At 45.5% G+C, this 22,339-nt stretch overlaps 5 protein-coding genes across 5 annotated transcripts; 4 read left to right on the top strand and 1 right to left on the bottom strand.

The window, feature by feature from the left end:
* Nucleotides 1–4,025: 4,025 nt before the first annotated feature.
* Nucleotides 4,026–6,710, top strand: LAJ45_03505 (uncharacterized protein; the record flags this gene model as incomplete). The annotated part of the gene is made up of 4 exons (XM_046113091.1): nucleotides 4,026–4,469; nucleotides 4,527–4,855; nucleotides 4,942–4,965; nucleotides 5,024–6,710. 4 exons carry the CDS (start codon nucleotides 4,026–4,028, stop codon nucleotides 6,708–6,710), a joined length of 2,484 nt encoding a protein of 827 aa, XP_045973968.1.
* Nucleotides 6,711–9,106: 2,396 nt separating this feature from the next.
* On the top strand, nucleotides 9,107–10,131 carry LAJ45_03504 (uncharacterized protein; the record flags this gene model as incomplete). The annotated part of the gene is made up of 4 exons (XM_046113090.1): nucleotides 9,107–9,514; nucleotides 9,576–9,625; nucleotides 9,696–9,849; nucleotides 9,907–10,131. The coding sequence occupies 4 exons, from the start codon at nucleotides 9,107–9,109 to the stop codon at nucleotides 10,129–10,131; spliced, it is 837 nt and encodes a 278-aa protein (XP_045973967.1).
* Nucleotides 10,132–12,294: 2,163 nt separating this feature from the next.
* On the top strand, nucleotides 12,295–13,304 carry LAJ45_03503 (uncharacterized protein; the record flags this gene model as incomplete). The annotated part of the gene is made up of 6 exons (XM_046113089.1): nucleotides 12,295–12,347; nucleotides 12,426–12,662; nucleotides 12,713–12,836; nucleotides 12,903–13,016; nucleotides 13,068–13,131; nucleotides 13,192–13,304. 6 exons carry the CDS (start codon nucleotides 12,295–12,297, stop codon nucleotides 13,302–13,304), a joined length of 705 nt encoding a protein of 234 aa, XP_045973966.1.
* A 4,163-nt stretch (nucleotides 13,305–17,467) lies between these two features.
* Nucleotides 17,468–18,163, bottom strand: LAJ45_03502 (uncharacterized protein; the record flags this gene model as incomplete). Its single annotated transcript, XM_046113088.1, has 5 exons — nucleotides 17,468–17,473; nucleotides 17,573–17,651; nucleotides 17,717–17,774; nucleotides 17,931–17,997; nucleotides 18,095–18,163. 5 exons carry the CDS (start codon nucleotides 18,161–18,163, stop codon nucleotides 17,468–17,470), a joined length of 279 nt encoding a protein of 92 aa, XP_045973965.1.
* Nucleotides 18,164–19,865: 1,702 nt separating this feature from the next.
* On the top strand, nucleotides 19,866–21,407 carry LAJ45_03501 (uncharacterized protein; the record flags this gene model as incomplete). Its single annotated transcript, XM_046113087.1, has 6 exons — nucleotides 19,866–20,291; nucleotides 20,360–20,546; nucleotides 20,609–20,696; nucleotides 20,768–20,872; nucleotides 21,034–21,305; nucleotides 21,367–21,407. 6 exons carry the CDS (start codon nucleotides 19,866–19,868, stop codon nucleotides 21,405–21,407), a joined length of 1,119 nt encoding a protein of 372 aa, XP_045973964.1.
* Nucleotides 21,408–22,339: the final 932 nt, after the last annotated feature.

The raw sequence follows: 22,339 nt of genomic DNA, 5'->3' as shown, positions 1-22,339 counted from the left end.
AGATCCTTACACACACGATGCAACCATCTATTGAACGGAATCACCCGAAGGGCTAAGTAAGAGAACATATTTCACTGTGCTGTTATCTGCATGTTGGAGTCTTTACAAGCATCTGGCTTGAGTCCCAAATCATATGCATGGGTATATATCTCGTTATCCCGTCTACGGCGGCTACACCCCATTGGCTCTGTATAGTATTCGACATCATAACTAAACGCGGAACCTCGGATTATTCCGGAGAGCCAAGAACTGGACCGTGTTATGTTGGAGTTGGAGTCTTTACCAAGAGGCATGGCAAATGTTCTTTGGTGCCATATGATCATGATCATAAACAGATCGGGTAAGGCTACCTGGTTTAAATAGAGTTGGGGTTTGGTGGAAACATTTTCTTCAAACACCTCAGTTGGGTTTTTGCGTGTTCTGTGGGCGACACCCCAAATCTGTTAAGCGCCCATATATGTCGAGTGATATTCTATGATTATTCCCTATCAATAGGGCTTTCGGGTAAGTACATGTAGTCTGCTTACATGTATACATTTCGGACTAACCGGTATCATTGTTATTCTCATTGGTATTAGCCAGAGAAACGCGCTAAACCTTTACTATTTCGTCTGGTTTTCTTTCCGAAATGACCGTAATTGAGTAAGTCGCTTCTTTGTACCTGATCATCTCTACCCAGTCCTAATTCACTCGACCTGCTGGTGTATCTATCCCCAAGCACAATTACAAATAACTCCCCGACCCCGCATCCCATCTTCACAAAGTAGATCAAACGGACTACCTTCCCACCTCGACCTCAAATCCGCCCGCCCCCGCTTTACCTCCGCCCGAAGTTTCGGGTGGTGGACGTGAAATTTATAGAAGGGTTAGCTCATCGACATGGGAAGGAGAAAGGCTTGGGTGTTATAAGAGACTCAGCTGAAAATCTTCGGAAGAGTTCCGAGAAGTGATCCCCGGTTGTGGCGTTATGCAATTACGGTTAATTGTAGAGTAGGTGAGGCAATTGTGGGAACAGCTGCTAGAGGATAATCAGGGACAATGGTTAGAGACAGGCGAAAGAAAAATGATATGATAGGTATATTTCTCCCTCCCCAGCTAACTACGGCTGAAAGACTCTGCTGGCTGATTACTTCTTTATGTAGTTTATGAAATGTCGAGGGTCTAAGACGGAACTCGAGCTCCTAGATCCTACGCTCAGGTGTTGAGGAATATATTCTTCCATCTCATCGTTCTAGAGCGTCCCATTGTTCCGTCTCTCAAATTACAGGCCTCGTCCTTCGCTTCTAAGCGCGCTCGGGCGTTCCTATGATGCTGCCCCCTTGCCTGTTCGTCTCGCTTCATTGCTAGCGCAAGGATGCACGGAAATTAAACCCACCGTTGTCTATATAACTAGCTAGCTTAGTATAATGTGAGCAATCAAACAAAATCTCAGTTCGATTCAACTCATGGGGTACAATACCCTTAACCACAATTGAATCAAAACAAAGTGAATGTGTTTTGTGATCTTTAATTCGGGGTCTTTATACCGCCGGAGATCTGCCCTGGGAGGCTAAGCTAGAAGTGATCTGGACTCGGTGGAGACCTGCTTTGAGCTCCAAATGCGGGGGGGGGGGGTGATTCTGTTCAAGGCGCATCATAGAAAGGAGCACCTGTCTCTGACCGTTTGCTCTGCTACTAAACATGTGGGAAAGAGGCATGCAGCGGGAGGAGGCAGAGTCAACAACCGGTGAGGTGTCATTGTATCACGGAATAAGAATATGCTACATGTACCCCATTGGCACGGTGTTGATCAACAGCATGTAGTTTATATTGAAAATCAGACGCAAAGCCTTGAGCATCTATGTTGGAATCCTGCGGGGAAATAAGGAATTAAAGAAGGTTTGCGCGGTAAGGCTAGCAGCATACCTCCAGAGTAGCGCGCGTCCCCCCACTAAATTACAAATATGCTTTATTACGATGAAAATACGTAGTTCTAAATAGTTCTAAACGTGTATACCTGGACACCCTACATTTTATGTGCCTATTAGATCAGCCCTCACAGCTAGGAAGGAGCAATAGCGTAATGGAATAAATAAGAAAAGCACGTGCTTCGCGCACACACGAGCAACGCAGAGACATCCGACTGGATCAATTCAACAACCGCCACCCCAGATCGGATCCTGAAGGAGGCTGTTTCCCCGCGCTGTAAGGGATTCCACTCTACTTTTCATTCTTTTTTCCACCTGCGAATACATAATTGGAATAGGTACACAATAGTACTCTAACGAACTTCGTAGGCGGCAATAGTTGCACCTACGTATACAGTGACCTACTCTGCCGAGGAGTTGACCGAACAAGTCCCGCCTCCTGGGTCTCGGGTGGAATAGTATCGTCCCTAGGCACTGGCCAAGGCTCGTACTCATGTAGGATGGGAGGACTAGGGGGGAAAGAAGCAGCTAGGAACATCCGTACTATTCTATGCCGATTGTAGATACCCTACAGACAGATCACAACCCATCCACCCCATTGGAGCCATAGAGATACTCCAGAGTCCATACACGTCGCCGAGCCTCGAAAGAAAGAAAATTTTCGGCTTAGAGAATCTGAGTTTGGGGGGGAGAGTAAGACACACACCGATCCGACATGATAACTGTTTCTCGGTAGAACTACCTAGGAGAATACCTGCACCTACGGTACCTATCAACTCTACAGCGTTGGGTAGAACAACACTACAAATCATCCCCCTAGGTCCCATCTTCGCCCACTCCAGGTTGATTCAGATCTCAGCTATTAATTAACTAGACCTATATTACTTTTGGTTATCCGCTCACATCGAGCGCTAAAGGGTTCTTTTGGAACCTTCAACTGCGTTCGATCGTTTGCTACTCTAGAGCCAACCCCGTGGACGGATAGGAAGGGTAGGTCAGCCCGGCCCGCTGTCCGGCGATCATCTTGTGGACCACGCAGGACTTTTTGTCCTCTCATCCTCTTTCCACTCACTCCACGACCTTGTCGTTCCACCACAACTACCACAACCAAGTGCTAAGAAGTAGTGCGTTACTCGGAATATCTAATTCTGTCACGATACCTTTAAGAGGCGTTGTCTCGGTTCTTGCAGAGGGGGCGGGGAGAGCAACTAAAACTATTTCGTAAGTGAGTTATATTACGATTGTGATGACGGAAGAATCATCCTTGATGATGATTGCTACTAGTAGTAGTCGAGTGTTTGTTGGGTGTGTGTATGTCTTGGTTTGTGCTCTATGGACGCCCGGTAGAGTACGAATTGAATTCCGCCGGACTCTACTAGAGTAACTATGTAGAGTAGCTTCATTAGCAGCTTCTTCTCCGTCTGTGTGTTATTTTTCCTTTCCTTTCTTTTTTTCCACTTGCTTTTCTGGAGAATCCCTGGTAAGGGATGTTCTTCGCGTGGGCTTTTTTGAGCTGTCGTACAGATTGGTACTTGCGACTTTGTACCTTTTGAGCCAGTCGCCGTCCTCACTGCGGCGGTCCCCACCATAGTTTCCTAGTTCTAGCCCACCACCATGACCTACATGAGTACCTACAGTACCGTACATATGTAGTACCACCGCTACCAACATATCAGCTTTCTTTTATCTACTCCAATTACCCAACCCTACCTCAACTCTACTCACCTCACCTCACCTTACCTTCCTCCTTTTTTCCTTTCTTTTCTTCTTCTCATTTTCATATTAAACCAGTTACCTGTCTCTCTCCCTTGTTTTAATTTTTTTTCTCTCCCTTCCTTTGAGTTTTAATCAAATCCCCGGGCACCACTACCCCCCCATCGCTTACATATTTCTGTGTGTGGTTACTCGAATTCCGTTATCAGTTCGTTATTTCAGCCTCAGCCTTGTTACGTTATAATATATTATCCAAAGATAAGAGAAAAAGCCCTGCAGTAGCAAGCAAGCAAGCAGTGTTGTGTGTGCAACGAGTGAGAGAAAGTCCGAGTAGTCTGACTGATCAAGCTCTTTCCCACTTCGTAACAACCAGCTCCTCCACAACCATCATACAAGCAACCAAACATGGCACAACGTTCCGCCCGCGCTCGAGTCAAGCTCGACAAAATCTCCGCCTCGGGATCTCCGTCCTCGCCTTCGACAACCTCTCACTCGCGGACAGGGTCGAAGGGTATTGCGAAGATTGGCTCTGGGGGTTTGCTGACGCCGTCTGTGTCGTCTGTGTCGGGATCTTCGCGCGGGAGCATTCAGTTGTCGCATTCGGGCCCAAAGATTGGGAAGAGCGCCTTGAGGAGCTTCTTTGATAGCCATAGTGAGAAGATTAGAGGGAGGTTGAGTAGTGGTTCGGGTCTTGGGAAGAAAGATGTGCACCAAAGTGGATATGGGTTGGGGTTAGGATTGGGGTTGGGTGGTGGCATGTTGTCACTAGGTGAAAAGATTGAGGTAAAACGATGGGAGGGCGGCGGGCGACGAGAAGAATTATGGGAAGGTGGAGGGCAAGGACGAAAGGTATATACTATGTTCCTTCCCTTAATATCAGAATCTTTATTAATAATTTGTCGATAGGACCTGGAGTTATGGTTCCCGGATGGTGATACACTAGTTTATCTTACCGAACGGCCAATAATACCTCGAAATCCTCAAGGTCTTTACAAACCACCACCGCCGAAAGCATCATTTCGACTACACTCATCCATTCTAAGAAAGACTGAATCACCATTTTTGATAGCCGCGCTCGAAGAATCCTTTAGAGAGCGACCATTAACCCCCCCTCGGTATACAGGTGCAAATGGATCTGATGATGGGATATCACCTACAAGCATGGAGTTTGAATACCAGCTTGGCTCACAGAAGAAGTCGAGTAGGAGCGACGCAAACAGCGAGGAAGGCGTTCAGTACAGACTATATTTCCCTGCGCAAATGGGTGGTGACAAGCTTGCAACCCACAAGCATCATCTTACCACACGCAATTTCTTTGCAGTCCTTTTCAACAAAGCGCTAGTAGGTATGACACTGGGTCAGACTCTGCTTGACCTCGTCGACCGAATGGACTTATATCTTAGCCCTCCGAACCCCCTGAATTACGATCTTGTGGATCATGGAGTATCAGAAATCGAATCTCCTTACGGAAGTCTTATGAGCCCCAAGGGGCAAATGAGCACCCAAAAGATCATAATTGATTACCTCAAAAGTCGTGATTTTGATGATGTTCGTAACTGGCCTGAAGGTGCTGCAGGTCTTGTGGTCTGGGCGGAAAGGGCTAGTGCATCTGGAGCCTTGGGTTGCGGGTTAGGTGGTGGTGAGATGGTAGGAGGCATAGAAGGCCTATGGCGGGAAGGATTCGTTCATTGTACAGGAATGCTGGCGCGGCTGGAAGGGGGCGGAGAGTGGAGAGACATATCACCCATCACAAAGGCTCTGATCGACCGAGCCTCATTAGAGATTCAAGTCCGTGTTGCTGGTGCGGACCAGAGACTGAGCAATTTCAACTTCACTGACATGTGGCCTACCACATCTTCAGCAGCACCACATGCAAGGGCAGCATTTGATAAGTTCCAAAAGTTTTTGATCAAGCACTATTCCTCAAGGTTTGGGTCATGGCCGCCTCACACACCCGATGGCCGCCTGAGCAGAATGGTATATGTCCAGCTCCAGCGAGATTTCTCGGCGCTTTATGACTATCTAGTCGACAGGGATGTGTCGTGGAGTAACAGTAATGCCCAAACCCACCACCCCCGCCAGAACAATACCCAGGGCGCTGGTGTGGTAAATAAACCAAACAACACTGTTGCCGGAAACAAACTCGTCAATCATAAATCACCACACTGGCGGGCAGACGACGAGGAACTTCACATCACTGATATTCTAATCACATTTGATGAGAAGCAAAATTATCCGCATATGCCATATCCGTTCCCATTAGTGCCACCACCCATGGTTATGGGGCGAGGTTTCAAGAATCGTTTCTTTCAAGGTGCCAGAAGAGGTTCAATCACAAATACGCCGACATCAGCGTTTACTACCCCTGCCACCGCCGATAAAGCTGCTGCATTGTCATTATCAGAGTCGACCAATATCATGTCTCTCATGAGTTCATCAGTATCAAATGATCTGGTGGATGCATTTGCAAAGCACGAGAAGTCTATTTCCGCAGCAGAAATTGACCCACATGATGCCCGAAAGGGGAGATGGATTCTTATCTATGGAATCTTACAAACCCTCGCTACAGTCGCTGTCGATGCACCAGGAATCAGATACACTGAGGGTGTTGATTACTTCCTCTGTCCAAAACTTCGGGGTACCCCACCATGGAAATATGGTGGTGAGCGTGGCATGGATTCATCAGGTTTATCGGGATCTAGCACGGCCGATGAACGGAGCCATTTCCGCTCCCACTGCTGGACTGTTCCAAGGACCTGGAGGCTTGCCGAGCCCTTGCCTTCGACTGCAGCGGTACCAAACTACAGCCGCGACGATAATGAGCGCGAAACATCAGAGGTATCAGGGGGGAGAATGAATGATATTGAGAGCGGGGATGATGGAGATGATGAGATGGGAGATGTTGAGAGTAGCCCAGTTATGGGTGGGGGATTAGGAAGGAAAAAGAGCAAGAGATATGATAGCATTTCTAGTGGCAGCGGATTAGGCTCTCCAGTTCTGATGGAAAATAAGGTTAGGTGGCAAGATGCATGGGGCATGGGGCCACAGGGGACCCCAGGAAGAATGGGAGGCGGTCCTTATTATCATTAATGGCTAGGGTTGGGAATTTAGGTTTTGGTTGGGGCTTGGTTGGGGATTGGAGTTGGAGTATTTTTTATTTCGTTTTTGTTTTATCTTTTCTATCTCATGTCACAATCAGCTTTCGGTCTTATTTCTCATTTCTCGTTTATTTTTGGGTTTCTTATTCATTATTGTATGTTATTCCACTGGACTCTTTTTTCGATTTCTTTTGTTCAAATACCCTTTTCGTGTGTTTATATCTTGAAGGCGTGAGTGATACCCAATCATCGGACCAAAAATCTCCCTCTCTGTGAATCATAGAAGCGTGACGTGGCTTGTAAATAATTTCGGCCCCCCTTGGTTAGTAACATTACTATTCAATACGTGACAAATGATATTTTGGGTGTCACATTAATTGAATATTTGGCTACATGGAATCACCTCAAAATCTGTGCCGATATTTATTAGTAATACGGCATTATTTGAGAATATTAAGTATAGGCACACCGAACTCGTTGACTCTATGGAAGTATCTCGCGCATCTGTACCGAGAACCATTTTAGTGTGTATGTGACGTGTACGAATCATCAAACCCGCCCCGTAGCTCGAAGAAGCTACTTCACTAGACCAAGGGGCAGAGAGATACGTGATTAGTTAGCTTGCAGTTAGCTACGTTATAAGTTACAACTACTAGTCTCACGTATCCTTTAGGTTTGGAATTGTGGTTTTATTTTTATTTGAAGTACCACACCTTATATATATCTGCGAGATCCAGCCTTCCAGACCTCTTCTCTTCTCATCTCCAGTTCTATATCCAACCAACAAAAGAAAATACAACACGGTAATGGTGTAGTAGCTCATTGGAGGATCTTGAATATGCTGGGCGAATGAGACACGAGTGATCTCACATGATTCAAGTGCAACACCGGAATCGAGAACAAGTGCAGGCTCTTTCGAGAAAAGTAAGTCTAAATGCCTCTAAAAGTTTTATTATACCGCCGGACTCTATGTATTGTTATTGAAAAAACTACCCTTTATGACTCAAGTCTAGCTGATACCTGTGGGTTAGGGTTCATTCATCTCGCCAGTTATATAATACTGGTGAATCTGTCATCTTCGCAAACCACATCAGATCGAACTTCCACGATCATACACGTCGCCCAGCAGGTCGAACTCTCACACCTCCAAAATAATAATAAAAGCCTCACCACCCGATAGGACCATCATGATGAATGGCACGTTGTCTAAGGGCCTGGCCTAGACTAGCTTGGGAAACGTCATAAATATGACGATTTATACTTGACCCCATTGGCGTCGAGTGCGCACCTATGATTCCCGAAAGCTTACCGATGATTTCGTGTACCAACCACTACCTTATGTGCCCCTCCAGCACAATATAATTCAGTATCTTTTCGGCAGTTCATTAAATGCCAGCAAATGTTGATGCAACGGGCGATATTCATGTGGGAAAAAATATAAAAATTACACAGGTCAGGTCGGGGCCAAAGCTGAAGAAGAATTGAGATCGATACGCGCCGAGAATTTCTGTTTGGTCCGACTAGGATGTAGGGCTGGACTTTCCAAAGTAACGTTTTACTAGCAGCTCCACAACGAAATTAACAATTATTATAGTCGTCGATGCCACGTCCGACCCAAGTCGGTATGCGGTCACATTCATGTATGTACTCTATCTGGGTCAGAGATTGATCACTGATAGAGGAGGATATATAGGATTCTAGAAAGTATCTAGCTCCTTGAATTACCCTAGCCCGGCTTTGGCGGACAGGGCTGCAGCTCAGGATAAAGTACATGTATCAAATTACAAATGCATATCCCTTTTGTGTTGATTCTATATTTATATTTACCGTCTGTACCTGGGTACGTACGTGGGAAACGCTTGATCTGCATACTCAAAAACATCCCATTTCCAAGTTGGCGTGAGTGAGGGGTGTTGGTGGCTTCCATGATCCACCTAATCCACCCAGGGATTTGGAGCCGCATGCGGGAGACCTGCAGGCGCTGGGAAGCTTGCCACCCCATGCATCTCGAGATCAATAGGCCATCCATTGGATAACCTCTCCATCGCTCTTCGCATCGCCAGTACAATCTAGCCACGTCAGTCCTCCGCCACGACGTGAAGTGCTCTGAGCCACTGACTGGGAACGCTTTTGCGCACTCGGATTGGATGAAACATGAAGCTGATTAAGGCTAAAATATTTCGTTGCCAGCATTTTGCTGTTTAGTGCGGGGTTGACAGAAGTGTTGTTGTTTTGCTTGACGATCAAGGTTTAAGTTTCCGACATACATATTAAATCCAGTGGCCCCATCTTTAACTTTTATGCTTGACTGCGAAACAATTAAAGAAACCGCACCGACAACTGCCTCAAGATCAACAGCTCTCTGAGGGACAATCGTCAGCTATCACAATGTCGGCTTCGATGGAGGTGACGTTGGGGTATGATTACAGTACCGGAGACTTTCTTGCATTTGTAACACTCGTCCACAAGCTCTACTGGCTATTCTACAAAGTAGCAAAAGATGCACCAGAGGACTTCAAGAAGCTCGTCCGCGATATAGGAGCACTATTCGAGTGCATCTCAACTCTCGATGAGGAAGCTACAAAACCTGGCTCGCCTCTAGGCCGTGCAAAACAAGAAAGAGTACGCGCTGTGAAGAACTTGATAAGTCGAGGGGAGGTGACACTGGAAAGGCTGCAAACTTGGGCGGAGAAGCACGAGACTCTGCGAGAGATATCGAGGCCAAAGATGAAGCAGTGGTATGACAAAGCACGATGGGCCTACAACATACCCGAGTTGGATGCAATGCGGAAGCAGGTGGGTTACACTTCGAGTCAATTAGACTGCGGTGAGGGCATCGCTAATCCTGGCCCGGTAGGTACTTGGTCATGTTGGGTTCATGAGATTATTTTTGAACTCACTGGGCAAGTAATGATCCCCAGGCAGCAAAATCCTTTTTTCGTGCACATGTTGATCAAAGAATGGTTTTCCACAATAGGCAATATCGCGAAAACTCGAGTTTCGATGAAGTATTCGCAAAATCAGTCATGGGCGCGGCTTTCAAGAATAACGAGAAGGTTCTGCAGCGGCATTGGGCAGCAATTGCAGCGGACAAGTGGAATGGGGCTGGTAAACTATGGCTGAAGTCGAATGTGAGATTATAAGACCCCTAGCAACTATGTAAAGACGGTTTACTAACAAAAGACCAGACGAGTGCCTCTAAACCGCTCCCAATGTCAACACCTAAGCAACTGGAGATGAATGGCGGGCATCATCTCCCCTCACCACTCCCGCCGCCCGTCGTTCTGCATCCTACACGATTGAATCCACCACCACCACCACCGCCGCCAGTTCCAGTATCCCCCTCGAGGCAAGGAATGGTTCGATGCTCGTGCCAAGACCCCAATTGCAAATTGTGGATGAAAGCAAGATGAGAGATTATATTATTGCAGCGAAATGGAACGAGACGAATAGTTTGTAATAAGGTTTTGTCACCCTGATATTTTGATGTATAAATTTCTTTTAGAAGGTAGGGGCGAGGGGGGTTCAGAGGTTTGAGGAGAATGGAGGGAGTGGGAGCGGCAGCAGCTGGGGTTGGCCAAGAGGGGGGTAATAAGGGAATATGGTATTCACCACCAATTTACCGCCTAGCTATCTAGGTATATACACACAAAGCGTACGTTGTACCTTATGTGTGTTATTATGGACAGGTATGGCAGGGATATCTTTTTTATTCATTAGATATCGATTCCACGCATTTGAAGTCGGTCTTTAATTTATGAGTTGTATTATTTTCACCAATGAAATTTAAGTCTCAAGTTTCAATGGCCCGTATTAGGTAGGATCAGTACTTAGTTCTGTATAAATCTCGTAGAGCCAGGGTAACAGGAAACAGTACAAAAAGATACAGCAGAGCTCCACCGCAGATTTATTAAATATTTCCTGACAGTGCATCCTCCCTCCCAATCTCCAATCAATCCCTATTCGTACCAATGGCTTTTAAGTAAGATATCCAATAGCCTATAATACTACATGCAGCAAGCAAGAAGCGAGGGAGTCTTTCGGCAAGGATGCTACTCAACGGGTTAGAAACGTAACGTTCGCGACAGAAATCAGTAATTCTGTGAAAGACACAGGACTCTGTATTCAGTAACTATCCTTACATTTGTTCGATTTCCTTATATTACTAAGGTATTGGGTTAGTAAAGGATACCCTGCGTTATTTGCCCAGGTCTAAGCCTCTTGCAGTGTTTATGTTTAGGCTAGTTGAGTACAACCCCGGTGTATTGATAAGGTATTATCTGTGGATGAACTACCGAGTGATAAAGCATGATGCGTAAACGTAATCAGAGGCAAGACAAGATAATTAGTAGCCGCATTTCACGACTCGCCTTTAAGCGAACAGATCTTTTATCCAATTTGCCGCCATAGGTCTATAATATACCGGCAATTGATAGGCACATGTGAAGTTATTGCCATCGCTGCTGTCTGCTGGTTTCGGCCGAGGCTTGATAATCAATTGTAGAAGTACTTAATAATAGACGGTCGATCCCCTGTCTACCCAACGGTTTATTGTGATAGCAGAATCCTATATGGAAGGGCCATCATAGGTATAACCGCCGTATAAAAAATGTCCCAAATGTAAAACTCTAAACATCGCTTGCTGAATCTGTAGCAAAGTCCGTGGCGGTTGACTAGTTGCATTGGTTAGGCGTTGTATTGTCTGTATTTAGATTAACAAGCAGGCCACTGCTATCATGTAAATAAGCACGTGTACCCCAGCGTACTCGACCAAGGTTCACGATATTTAAACGGAAGCCGCCGCCTTCCTATAAAAGTATGATTTCAACTCTCAGCTCAAGGAAGCGAAACTGAATACCGTAGAGGGTTGAAGCAACTTAGTGTCTCCCGCGTGCCCAGCGCTATCATAGCCAAAGGTCAATACCATAAATACTCGGTGCCAAGTTCCAAGGAGTTTCAGACGTTTCCCAGGATTATGTAAGTCAAAGGACTGCACTAAACTGGAAGGTACAAAAGGAGGTTTTGGAGATTCCCGACTATCATGGGTTCGTTGGCTCAGAGTTTCGATAAGGTTTTTTTTATCTCGATAATAGGAGATTGCGGGGTGGATCAGACTAAATGGAAGGCGCCCTAGGTCAGCCAAATCTACCGTTGCTACTATCAACCTGATTGGTGAACCCCCACACCCCAACACTAATATTAAATAACTTACAATTCAAAAGTCCAGGGGCGACAACTCTGTTTGGACGTCATACCTTTCCCTTTTGCAGAAGGTGGAAATAACCTTACTTGTCGGAACCAAGCGGACCCGAGATCCCTAAGGCTACTGATAGTAATAATTATGCAGGCCGCCTTAGCGGATCGAGGCGAAAATCGTGGTGGGTTTAGTGAGTTGAGTCGTGGGGTACTGCATCTTAAAGTACCCTAGTATCTGATAACGAGAGCCTGTAAAATATACCACGAGCGCAAGAACGTAATGACTCCCCTGACTGTAAGGGACCTCCTTGATGTTTCACGGAAAAGGAAGGAGCTGTAATAGTGAATAGAGATAGCCAATTGGGGTTGAGAGATCGATCATGATCCGCAACAGAAAGAGCTCTGAGATGCTAGAGCTGAGGATATTATTCTCGTGAGCATGAATTCAGTTCTATAAAGACTCATGAATCCCACTCCATTGCCTGATTCCCCAAGTTGACATTCTCACTAGCAACTCACTCAATTCGCATTCACCATTTACATACTCAATCATGAAGCTCGCCGCAGTAGCCCTCTTCTTCACGGCCGCCCTCGCAGCCCCTACGCTCGAGAAGCGAACTCCTCCAAACATCCCCACTGCCGCTTCCGCAAAGACCATGCTTGCCGCTCTCACCACAAGGACCACAGATGCCACCGGTTACTCCCGTGATCTCTTCCCGCATTGGATTACCCAGAGCGGATCTTGCAAGTAAGGCGTCTGGTAATTATTTATAAACTCGATTACTGATAATGGAACAGCACTCGTGAGGTAGTTCTCGCCCGTGACGGATCCAACGTAGTCCAGGCCAGCGACTGTTCAGCCTCAAGCGGAACCTGGTTCTCGCCCTACGACGGTGCGACATGGACCGCCGCTTCTGATCTTGTAAGTTTTCGTTACCACATCCGGTTTGTTATCTGCATGACATAGGAATTAACACATCTGCCGCAGGACATCGACCATGTTGTGCCCCTCTCCAATGCCTGGAAGTCGGGAGCCAACACCTGGACGACAGCTAAACGTCAGTCCTTTGCCAATGATCTCACGAACCCACAACTGATTGCTGTAAGTCCTCAATCTTTTCTCGAGGAAACATAAACTGACGGTGTGGCACAGGTCACCGATAATGTGAACCAGGCGAAGGGTGATAAGTCGCCCGATGCGTGGAAGCCACCTCTTAGTAAGTGGTCCCATCTCCTTTGAGCTGAGGAAGAAGAAGTGAACCTAATATTTGTTTCAGCATCTTATTACTGCACCTATGCGAGGATGTGGGTTAAGGTGAAGAGTGTGTGGGCATTGTCTGTGACTTCAGCTGAGAGGACAGCATTGACGAGTATGTTGAACACGTGCTGATGCGTTTTGCTTTTTGGGAGATGAGATGCATATGTATGTATGAATGTAGGAATAACAAATATGGGGATCAATAAATGAACATACCTTCAATTGTTTTAATCGTGTGACCTAATCTACCGTATCTGCAACGCATGGTTGCCTGGGAGCGAGTCGGCCTAATAAGCCCCATCTATTCTATAGATGTCGTTGAGGGAAGTTGACTAAGGCGGTGTTTTAAAAGAAGGTTAATGATGTGAGCCGGATAATGAAAGCTTGAGTCATAAGAAGGTGATAGGCAGATTAAAACAAGGCACTTATATAATTGTAGCTATATAGGTTCATGACATCCGCTAGGCCTGCGTATATCGAAGTCTCTCTGTGAGGATTTTATCACTTGTACGTCAATTGACGAATAGCAACACCGCGTACGGTCCAAAGCAAGGAGAGTACTAAGTAATCAACTAAAAGCAATTATTCGGCAAATACATCACCAATACCAATTTTACCACCTAATCCGGGGATGTAGGTGAAGCGCTTATCTTCACCTTCCCAAACCTCTCACCTCTAATTCATTTAGGTAGTACAAAGGAAATATGAGGCGCATACATCACACACAATCACTCACAGAAATGACATATATATACATAGCTGTCCGACACTACAAGCTGTACTTGTTTATATGTTGATACAAGGTGTAACGTTATAACGGATGCAGGGTAGGAGCTTAGAGCCTATATTGTTAACTCTCTATAGGTACAGGTCTAAAAACGGGATTACGAATATGTATATGCCCGATGCTCTATCTTTCAACCGCGGAATGTTGGTAAACGGAAATCGAATTTGGATGTACATGCATACTAAGTACGCCAAACTATATGTAACTAGAGGAGGGTGTTTCTAGCTGTACGCCTGCAGGTAGGCTGATTTCCAGCTGGAAGTGACCTAGCCAGAGATACTTTTAGTCGATGAGATCTAACGTTGTCTACATTAGTGATGGGCACAAGACAAAAAGTCTCGAGACTTTATCCCGAGACACGAGACAAAACAAAACCTAGGAGAGAAGACAAAACAAGACAAAACAGAAAAAGCCTAGTCTCGAGACTTTTCGAAACTTACGAGTGATCGTCTATGATCTCCATACCAGCTTAAAAATCTAGTTTCGATGGCTTCCTCCAAAAGCATTCCGTGTGAAAAAGGATCATTGTGAGGTAAACTGGTGCGGATGTTTGGCCGGGTGACCCTGTATCGAGACTTTGCGCGATACATGGCTCAGGTATTGTCAATTCCGAGACCACCTTCTATAATCCACAAAAAAAGACAAAACGTACTCAAGTATCATCTTGTTTTGTCTTGTGCCGATCACTAGTCTACATGTTCAGAAGAGTTCATATATGTAGTCCCAATATTGAGATCTTAAAATGGGGGCCGGGAACACTGGTTGTACAAATGTAAAACGCAACCGAGTGATTTACTATGATTTCTATGCAGGATTGCGCGCGTATACGCTTTATAAACGTTTTTGGCATAGGTTTAGGGTTAATATTAAAAGTTAGTATTAAATCAGCGCAACCCAGTGGAGAACAAAATTCTTTTCGTCACCCAAAATCTTTTCGTCACCCAAAATCCACCATCTAAAGCACAATGAACTTCTTTGTGGGGGTTGCAATCTATAACTAATTTATGTGAGCCGGCATAAATTATGTCTAATTTTCGTGACCCGTTCCACCAATCTCACGACCCTTTATGCTTACATGCAATTAATGAATTAAACAAAAAAAACAAAAAACGACCCTTTATGTACGTCTAAATACCCAAATACTATATAGTGATTGGTACAAAAAAAACCAGATGATATTTGATGTAGAATCTTAGGACAAAGTAGGTCCCGAGAAGGCCACTAATTGGTTATGTAACACTATATGTATATAGATATAGTCTCTTTCGGAACATGGATGATCACTCGCATTTCTATGGTCTCGACACTAGATTATTCGAATTGCAAAAATTAGCGCTCGTATTGGCGATAGCTCTAGGAGAATAGTTCTGTCTAGAGCTAGAGGAGTAGCTCGTAGGTAAAATCTGCGCGAAGGATGATAAGATCCAACCAAACCAGTGGTTCCAGTTTGCTACCGGCTACATACAACATAGAAGTAAAATCTTTGGACGCGGCTTATCAATTGTATGGTCGCAGAGTATTATTCGAGGAAGTTTCTAGATGGCACGTATACTTGTTCGCAAATGCTGAACAGTAATAGAACCGGATTGGATCACAAAATGTCACTCGGTCGATCTTTGAGGCGAGTGAGGTCCCGAGTTCTAGCTTCCGGAATAAGGAAGATAGCACGTATGTGGTGTATTTTACAGTAAAAGTTAGCTATAAGTGTGTTGTCAACAAGGTGAATTTGTTGGCTTTTTTGCCTTCTTTGGTCTGTCCCCGCGTTAGTATCGGAGCTCAAAGACGCTCATGTTGACATGATATGTGTTCTTTCTAATTTGTCATAAAGCGAGTCCGCATCCAATCCTTAATTGAACTACAATACTCCTCCTGGTCCTGGAAAGAGTTGCACTATTTGCATCATAGAATATCACTCATTTTCTTGGGAATTTACGCTCTAGCCTCTTTATCCATTTTATCATGCCATTTTCGCGAAACCTTACCAACTAGGGGGTCCTGTTAAAGTATGTGCAAAAGCATATCTTATGCCACTCATATATTCTCGTGCATATATAGAGTAATGGATTTTAGTTGCACATTTCATCATGCTGTAAAAGCCTTTTCCTCCTATTCACCTCACACTCCGGACCCACTATAATGCATTCTGGCATGAGGGATATAGAAGACAAACACTCTAGAAGGCGCTGACATGTATATCGCTCGGTGAAATAGACTTATAACACCCCTGCCGTCCAGAGTTCCTGTCGGTGTAGGCCTACCTCTTTCGGGACTCGACGCGCGTTGCGCGCCACATCCAGTACCCGCGCGCACCATATGGTATGGGTGACCGGAAAGTTGGAGAACGATAGAGCCTGTGACTTCTTTAAGAAATATGACCGGTTAGATTGAGCCTGAGAAAGTCGCCTCGTCACGGGGAATAGGGGGGAGATCTATCTCTGCCCATTTTGAGTATTCGGGGGCGCTGTCCACGTTGGGCTTATAATAGGTATTCTGAATAGGAGGCATCATACACACATACATCTCGGGGAATATAAAGCGATTGAGTTTTTCTATCGTTTCTTACCCCGGTCAACGTTTGTTGCTCTTGAAGATTTGCCCGCTCTGCCAGTGAGCTCGGCGTTCTCGTGTGGGGAGGGCGAAACAGGTTTCAAGGGGTGGAATAGCCTTACTACTTGGGTTTCGGTAAATGCGGCCGGGACATTCCGCTAAGCCTATTAGAAGGTGTGTGCGTAACACACTGCGTCGCAGGTTTGCATACGTATATGTACTTTGAGGTAAAATACGTGCAAAGTCACTTACATGTATCTAGTGAGGAGAAAACAGCTGAGACCTCAACTACAGTACAGAGGGACCAAATTAAGTGAGTTTTTAACGGTCACTGTGTGAGATGATACACTCCTCACCCTTCACTCAGACCATACCATCATCAAAGCTTCTGTTGGTAATTAATCCTCAAGGGGATAGATATAAAGGGATCCGCAATACTTGGGGAGAGTTTCAGGAGTCCCTCTGGTACTTCACATTCCTCCACAATTGATGAGCTTGGCACTTTATGGGGCTAAGACAATATATCATAGCTTAATCCCCAAACGAATCATGCGTCTTTTCTTAAGATACTGGGGTCATGGTCATACTGGAAGGCTTGTTGCCTTCATCATATCACGAATGATTGATTGCCCGCATATGCCATATGCCGAAAACATGGAATATCCCGTACCGGGTATGGGACTGGTGAGGTCTTGGATTCGTGGCCTACAGGGCCGACAATACCATAATTCTCTCGGTGAGAGAGTTTTTGCCTGGGCATGTAAAGCGGATGGTAGTAAGGAAGAAGGTATGTAGGCTATCATTCAATATTCCCAGACGTTCTTACCTGCAACTGTGAATGTAAGTGGTTCTCCTGTTGGAATAAAGGAGGATAATGCTAATAACTGGTATCCCCAGTATATTCAGCTTCTCCGCGAATCGCCTACTTCGTACCACCGTACTCACTATGATAAATCTTCGCCTAATTCTACCGGCCATAATTCACAACCGGTCAGGGCAAGTTTTTACAACAATAAAAATGATGTTTCCAAGGAATGAGTGGTGTTGTGTTATCATTGGCACTCACCTCATAAGGAAGCAACGAATCCAGGAAAACATATAACCGTACCTTGCCTACCATCGACTCTTCCCCTGCCTCGCTCTGCCTTAATATTTCCCCGCTTAAGACGAAGCTACTAATATAAAAAGTGGGGATAGAGATAATCATTACCTGGGAGAAACATGAAGTCGAATAGAACTTCGGAACAAAGCAACTGAGAACCCGTTAACTAAATATGTGCACAGTGCAGCCCCCACGATATCTGCCAAGTCCATTCTTCGGTAGAGAGTATACCGGGATGGGGATCTTCATTAGCTGTTTCGAGTGGATTACATACTCGGGCCTAACGTCGATCTTAATACTTTAATCCCGTTTCGATGCTCACTGAATATTGGCCTCGAAACTGTGGTAGGATTCCATAACTGGGTTTCACTTTTTCGATAAACTCTACTCTACACCGTGCCCAGAGATTCTTATTAATAGATGTGCAGATTCACAGGGGCCGGGGTTAAGGAAGGTCAAGTCTGTGGCAGGTATTATTGTGCCTACCGTAAAGTCAATATTGCTGTTTTTCTTCCCCAATTCTTCCATTCTTCCAATCTGGTTCCGTCTGGACATGCTGGGTGCGTATATGTATACGAGTACCGCTGCGCAGGAAATGGAAATGGACCCGACCCTGGATGGTGGAAATTTTCCATCCTTTTGTATGGGTTGACACTGAAACGCTGGTGCTAAGAGGCACAGCACCGCACGAAACAGGCCACACCACACCTCATTAATTCTGGAAAGAGTCGAATCTATCATGGTACTCTACTCGAGTTCCCATGGTAGTAAGGAAAACAAGCGCAAGTACCAAGTGCAGGGGTTAGAATCGCGATGACGAGTCTCGGCGTGTCGCCGGTTTATCCGGGTGAAACACCAGCCGGGGTGAGAGAAGCAATTTTTCTTTTGGTTTTTGGGGTAAGTTAAAGAGGCTCTTATCAAAACCGCAACTTGTAGGGGTTCTGAATTGAGATTCGACGTCAGAAGTAGAGTAACTAGCTAACCCCATATAAGTTGGGAAACGTCTCGGAGCCAATGCCCGCTTGTTAAAGACAGGAACGCGCGTCCCGACTGACAGACGGACTGACAGGCTGACATTTTCAGAATTATTCTGGAAGTCAGATTCATGCTACATACAAATGTAGTTTTTGCGGTTGAAAGGAGAATAAGGAGAAGATCGACTGAACATGAGAGAGATGCATAATATTATACATGATCCCAATAGGTGAAATGTCTATCTCGGCCAACAAGTATAATTATTACTTTGTGGGAAAAATATAACATCTCACTCTTGAGAAGAGGAGGAACCGATGCAATGGGTACCTAGGATGATCCTGACCGACTGCCAGAGGCTGTCTGTCGGCCGGACTGCAGCAAAAGGGTAGAATAGCTAGATGGAACCTTCTACCTCGGACTCCGGCCGAGAGTTGTCCGTCAATTCTGTGCTGACCAGGCGAAATCAAACTTGGGACATGTTCGGGCAGCTAGTTGATATTCGGTGTTCGGGAATCGGTCCAAAAGTGAACCAAGTCCTGATGAACCAAGTCCTGATGCACCCAGGAATGGGCGAGTGAGCTTGCATCGCCGCCCAACACTCCTGAAATCCTCTCACCCTCCCCAGACTCTTGAATGCGCGCGCGTCATGTTGTAGAGGTGTGTGTGTGTGTGTGTTGTGTGTGTGTGCTTATGTGTTTGTATGTAGAGGTAAATACATACGGATATTAGTGCGAGGGCTGTTCATATCACCTAAAAGAAGATAAATCTTCGGCATGTGCTACCCGTGGAGCATGTACTCGTCAGCTTGATTAGGACCAGGGTTACTCCGTCCGCGCACAAGTTACTCCTGGCCTGGATATCGGCCATCCTGTTACAGGAGTTACATCGAGTGGAGCAGGTGTGGTGTGTCTCGGGAGGGAAAGCTTGTTCACATCCAAGAGTCCATATATATCACTTGTGAATCCCCACCACCACCCACTTTCTGCATTGTCCAGTCATTTTTCAACATAATACAAAACCGTTACAGTTCTACGCTTCATTCGCTAAATATTATTTATTTTACGATATAACTGGATTTATTTTCTCCTATTTCTCCGTTATTTTGTTTGCCGCTGCAGGGCAGTCAGTACGTTTGTCAGTAATTTCTTGTATTGGGATATATTGTACTGTTTGAAGGAATCTTGCTGCATCGTTCCAACGCTCGTCCTACCCTATAACCACCCAACAGGTCTTGGACCTTTCGTCCCAACTCCCGTTCAACATTCACGGGGCAACCTTCAACATGACGGGCGCCCAGCGAGCCAAATTATGGCGCCAGCCCGAAGCAGCAGCAGGTGCTCTCTACACTCGCCTCGCATCGAAGCGGAACTTCGCACGAGTATTCATCACACTGGCATTTTGCGCCATCTTCTACAACTTCTACTCATCGTCCGAGCTACGGAAGAGCCTCAACGACAGACTGCAGCAGACAATGTCTGCGAGCCCAAGTATTCAGGTTGTGGAGCAGACGGAGCCGAATATGCCGATCTGCTCGAACGAGCCGACTCTTGAGAGCAATAACGGGACGGAGAAGGCGACGCTGGTGATGTTGGTACGTAATAGGGAGATAAGGGAGGCGTTGAGTAGTATGAGGAGTGTGGAGGATCGGTTCAATCGGAAGTTCCACTATCCGTGGACTTTCTTGAACGATAAGCCGTTTACGAAGGATGTGAGTGCTTATTCTGCCCCGCTGGTTGTCTTGCCAAGAAGGTTTACTGACGGTGAACAAAACAACAGTTTATCGAATATACGACCGGAATGGCGAGTGGCCCAGTTGAATACCAGGTTATCCCGAAGGAGGCCTGGTCGATCCCGAAGTCAATCAATACAACTATTGTCAAGCAGGAGATGGCCGAAATGACTAGACAAAATATTATTTATGGTGGTTCGCTGTCTTATCGCCACATGTGTCGCTTCAATTCAGGTATACTTCCCCCGAATAATGTCAAGGAGACCTAGAAATAGGGGCCTAACGCAGATGAACAGGGTTTTTCTACAACATGGAGGTTATGAAGAAATATGACTGGTACTGGCGCGTAGAGCCAGGTATTGAGCTCTACTGCGACATTGAATAGTAAGTGAACCAGTTTAGTAATAGTAATATTTCAAAGCATTGCAATTTACTGACGTCATGTTGTGGCACAGCGACCCCTTCACCTTTATGCGCACTAATAATAAGATCTACGGCTTCGTCATCACTATGTACGAATTCGAAGCCACAATCAAGACACTCTGGTCTCGGACTAAGGAGTTTGTCCGTCGCTACCCCAGTACTTGCATGAGAACAACTCGCTCGACTTCCTCGTTGATGGAGCAAAGGCATCAAAGAAAGATGACAAGGAAATCGATGGCAACTACAATCTTTGCCATTTCTGGAGCAATTTCGAGATTGCTTCTCTCAACTTTTATAGGTCCGAGGCGTACACCAAATATTTCGAGTTCCTTGATAGCGCTGGTGGGTTCTTCTACGAGAGATGGGGCGATGCCCCAGTTCATTCGTTAGGCGTGGGATTGTTCGCGCCTAAGGATAAGATCCACCATTTCGCGGACTTTGGATACTCGCATCCGCCGTGCTCAAGGTGTCCACAGGACGACGAGAGCCACAAGTCCGGACGTTGCTACTGCAACAGGGCGGTCAACTTTGACACCAACTCATACAGTTGTATGCCAAGGTGGTGGGATGGTATGTTGAACTCCATTGACAACTTATGTGGAATTTTGTACTAACTGGGGGTTTTTTTTAGTTGCCGGTATCAACAAAGGTGCTAAGCGCCTTAATACCTAACCACGCCCGCGCACTAGGGCTGGCATCCACATTAGCGGTTTCACTTCTCTTGTCTTAATTTTCTTATTTCCGCATCTGCCCATCTCGGTACATAGTTAATTTTCATTTGTAGCTTTTATGGTGTTTAGGAGGCGTTGTTGTTTTTATTTATTTGCTTTGTACAAAACTGCTTTTTCTTATTGAGCCATCGGTCCATGGCACAACCAGGATATGAGGCGGGGTGGACAGGAAAATTGGACTAGTTGATGGAATAGAAGGAGTTGGAATCTTTTATCATGTCGGACAATGGAATGTAGGGGAAGATGCTCAGAGGTGGAGTTCTGTACAAAATCCTACCGAGATGAGATGAATTGAGCTATTGAATACTAGCACATTTTGGACAAAAGATTTGGTTGTGAGAATATGCATGGTTTGCGGAGATGGTAGCAGTAGGTACTGTTGGATGAGTAATGCGCTGAGACAGGTGTCGTCTAAAATGTTCGAGTAGGTGACGTGAGATTTCATGAGCCATGAATGTCAAAGGAAGATACTTGGCCTAATAACAAACTCAACCACAAACCATGCTAGGCACAAAGTATACATCCTTGGGCTAAATATCTGTACCACAGAATCTGCAAACCTTTTGTCTAAAACCCGCTAATTAAAACCTTCATTGAATGATCGATCCTACAAAATGCTCACAGTACAAGAAAAGCAGAGTGGTTTCGAGGAGAATTCTATATGGCCTACCAGAAGGGACTATGATGGTCAAATCTATGTATCTCAATGGATGCAGCTTCTGTTGATTGTATGGGTGCGATGATATCAGTCAACGCCCTTTGCCAGTAGGTAACCACTCATCCCTATCCAGCACATATAAGTATCTATAAGCTGTGTCCATCTTCTCAATCGATCAACAGTTATCAATTAATTCCATGGCTTCAACAAAGATT

Source organism: Morchella importuna, assembly GCF_003444635.1.
Source record: "Morchella importuna strain M04M26 chromosome Unknown Morimp01GS007, whole genome shotgun sequence".
Taxonomy (NCBI): domain Eukaryota; kingdom Fungi; phylum Ascomycota; class Pezizomycetes; order Pezizales; family Morchellaceae; genus Morchella; species Morchella importuna.
Note: the sequence above shows the minus strand (reverse complement) of the source record. Positions and strands in the feature narration are given on the sequence as shown.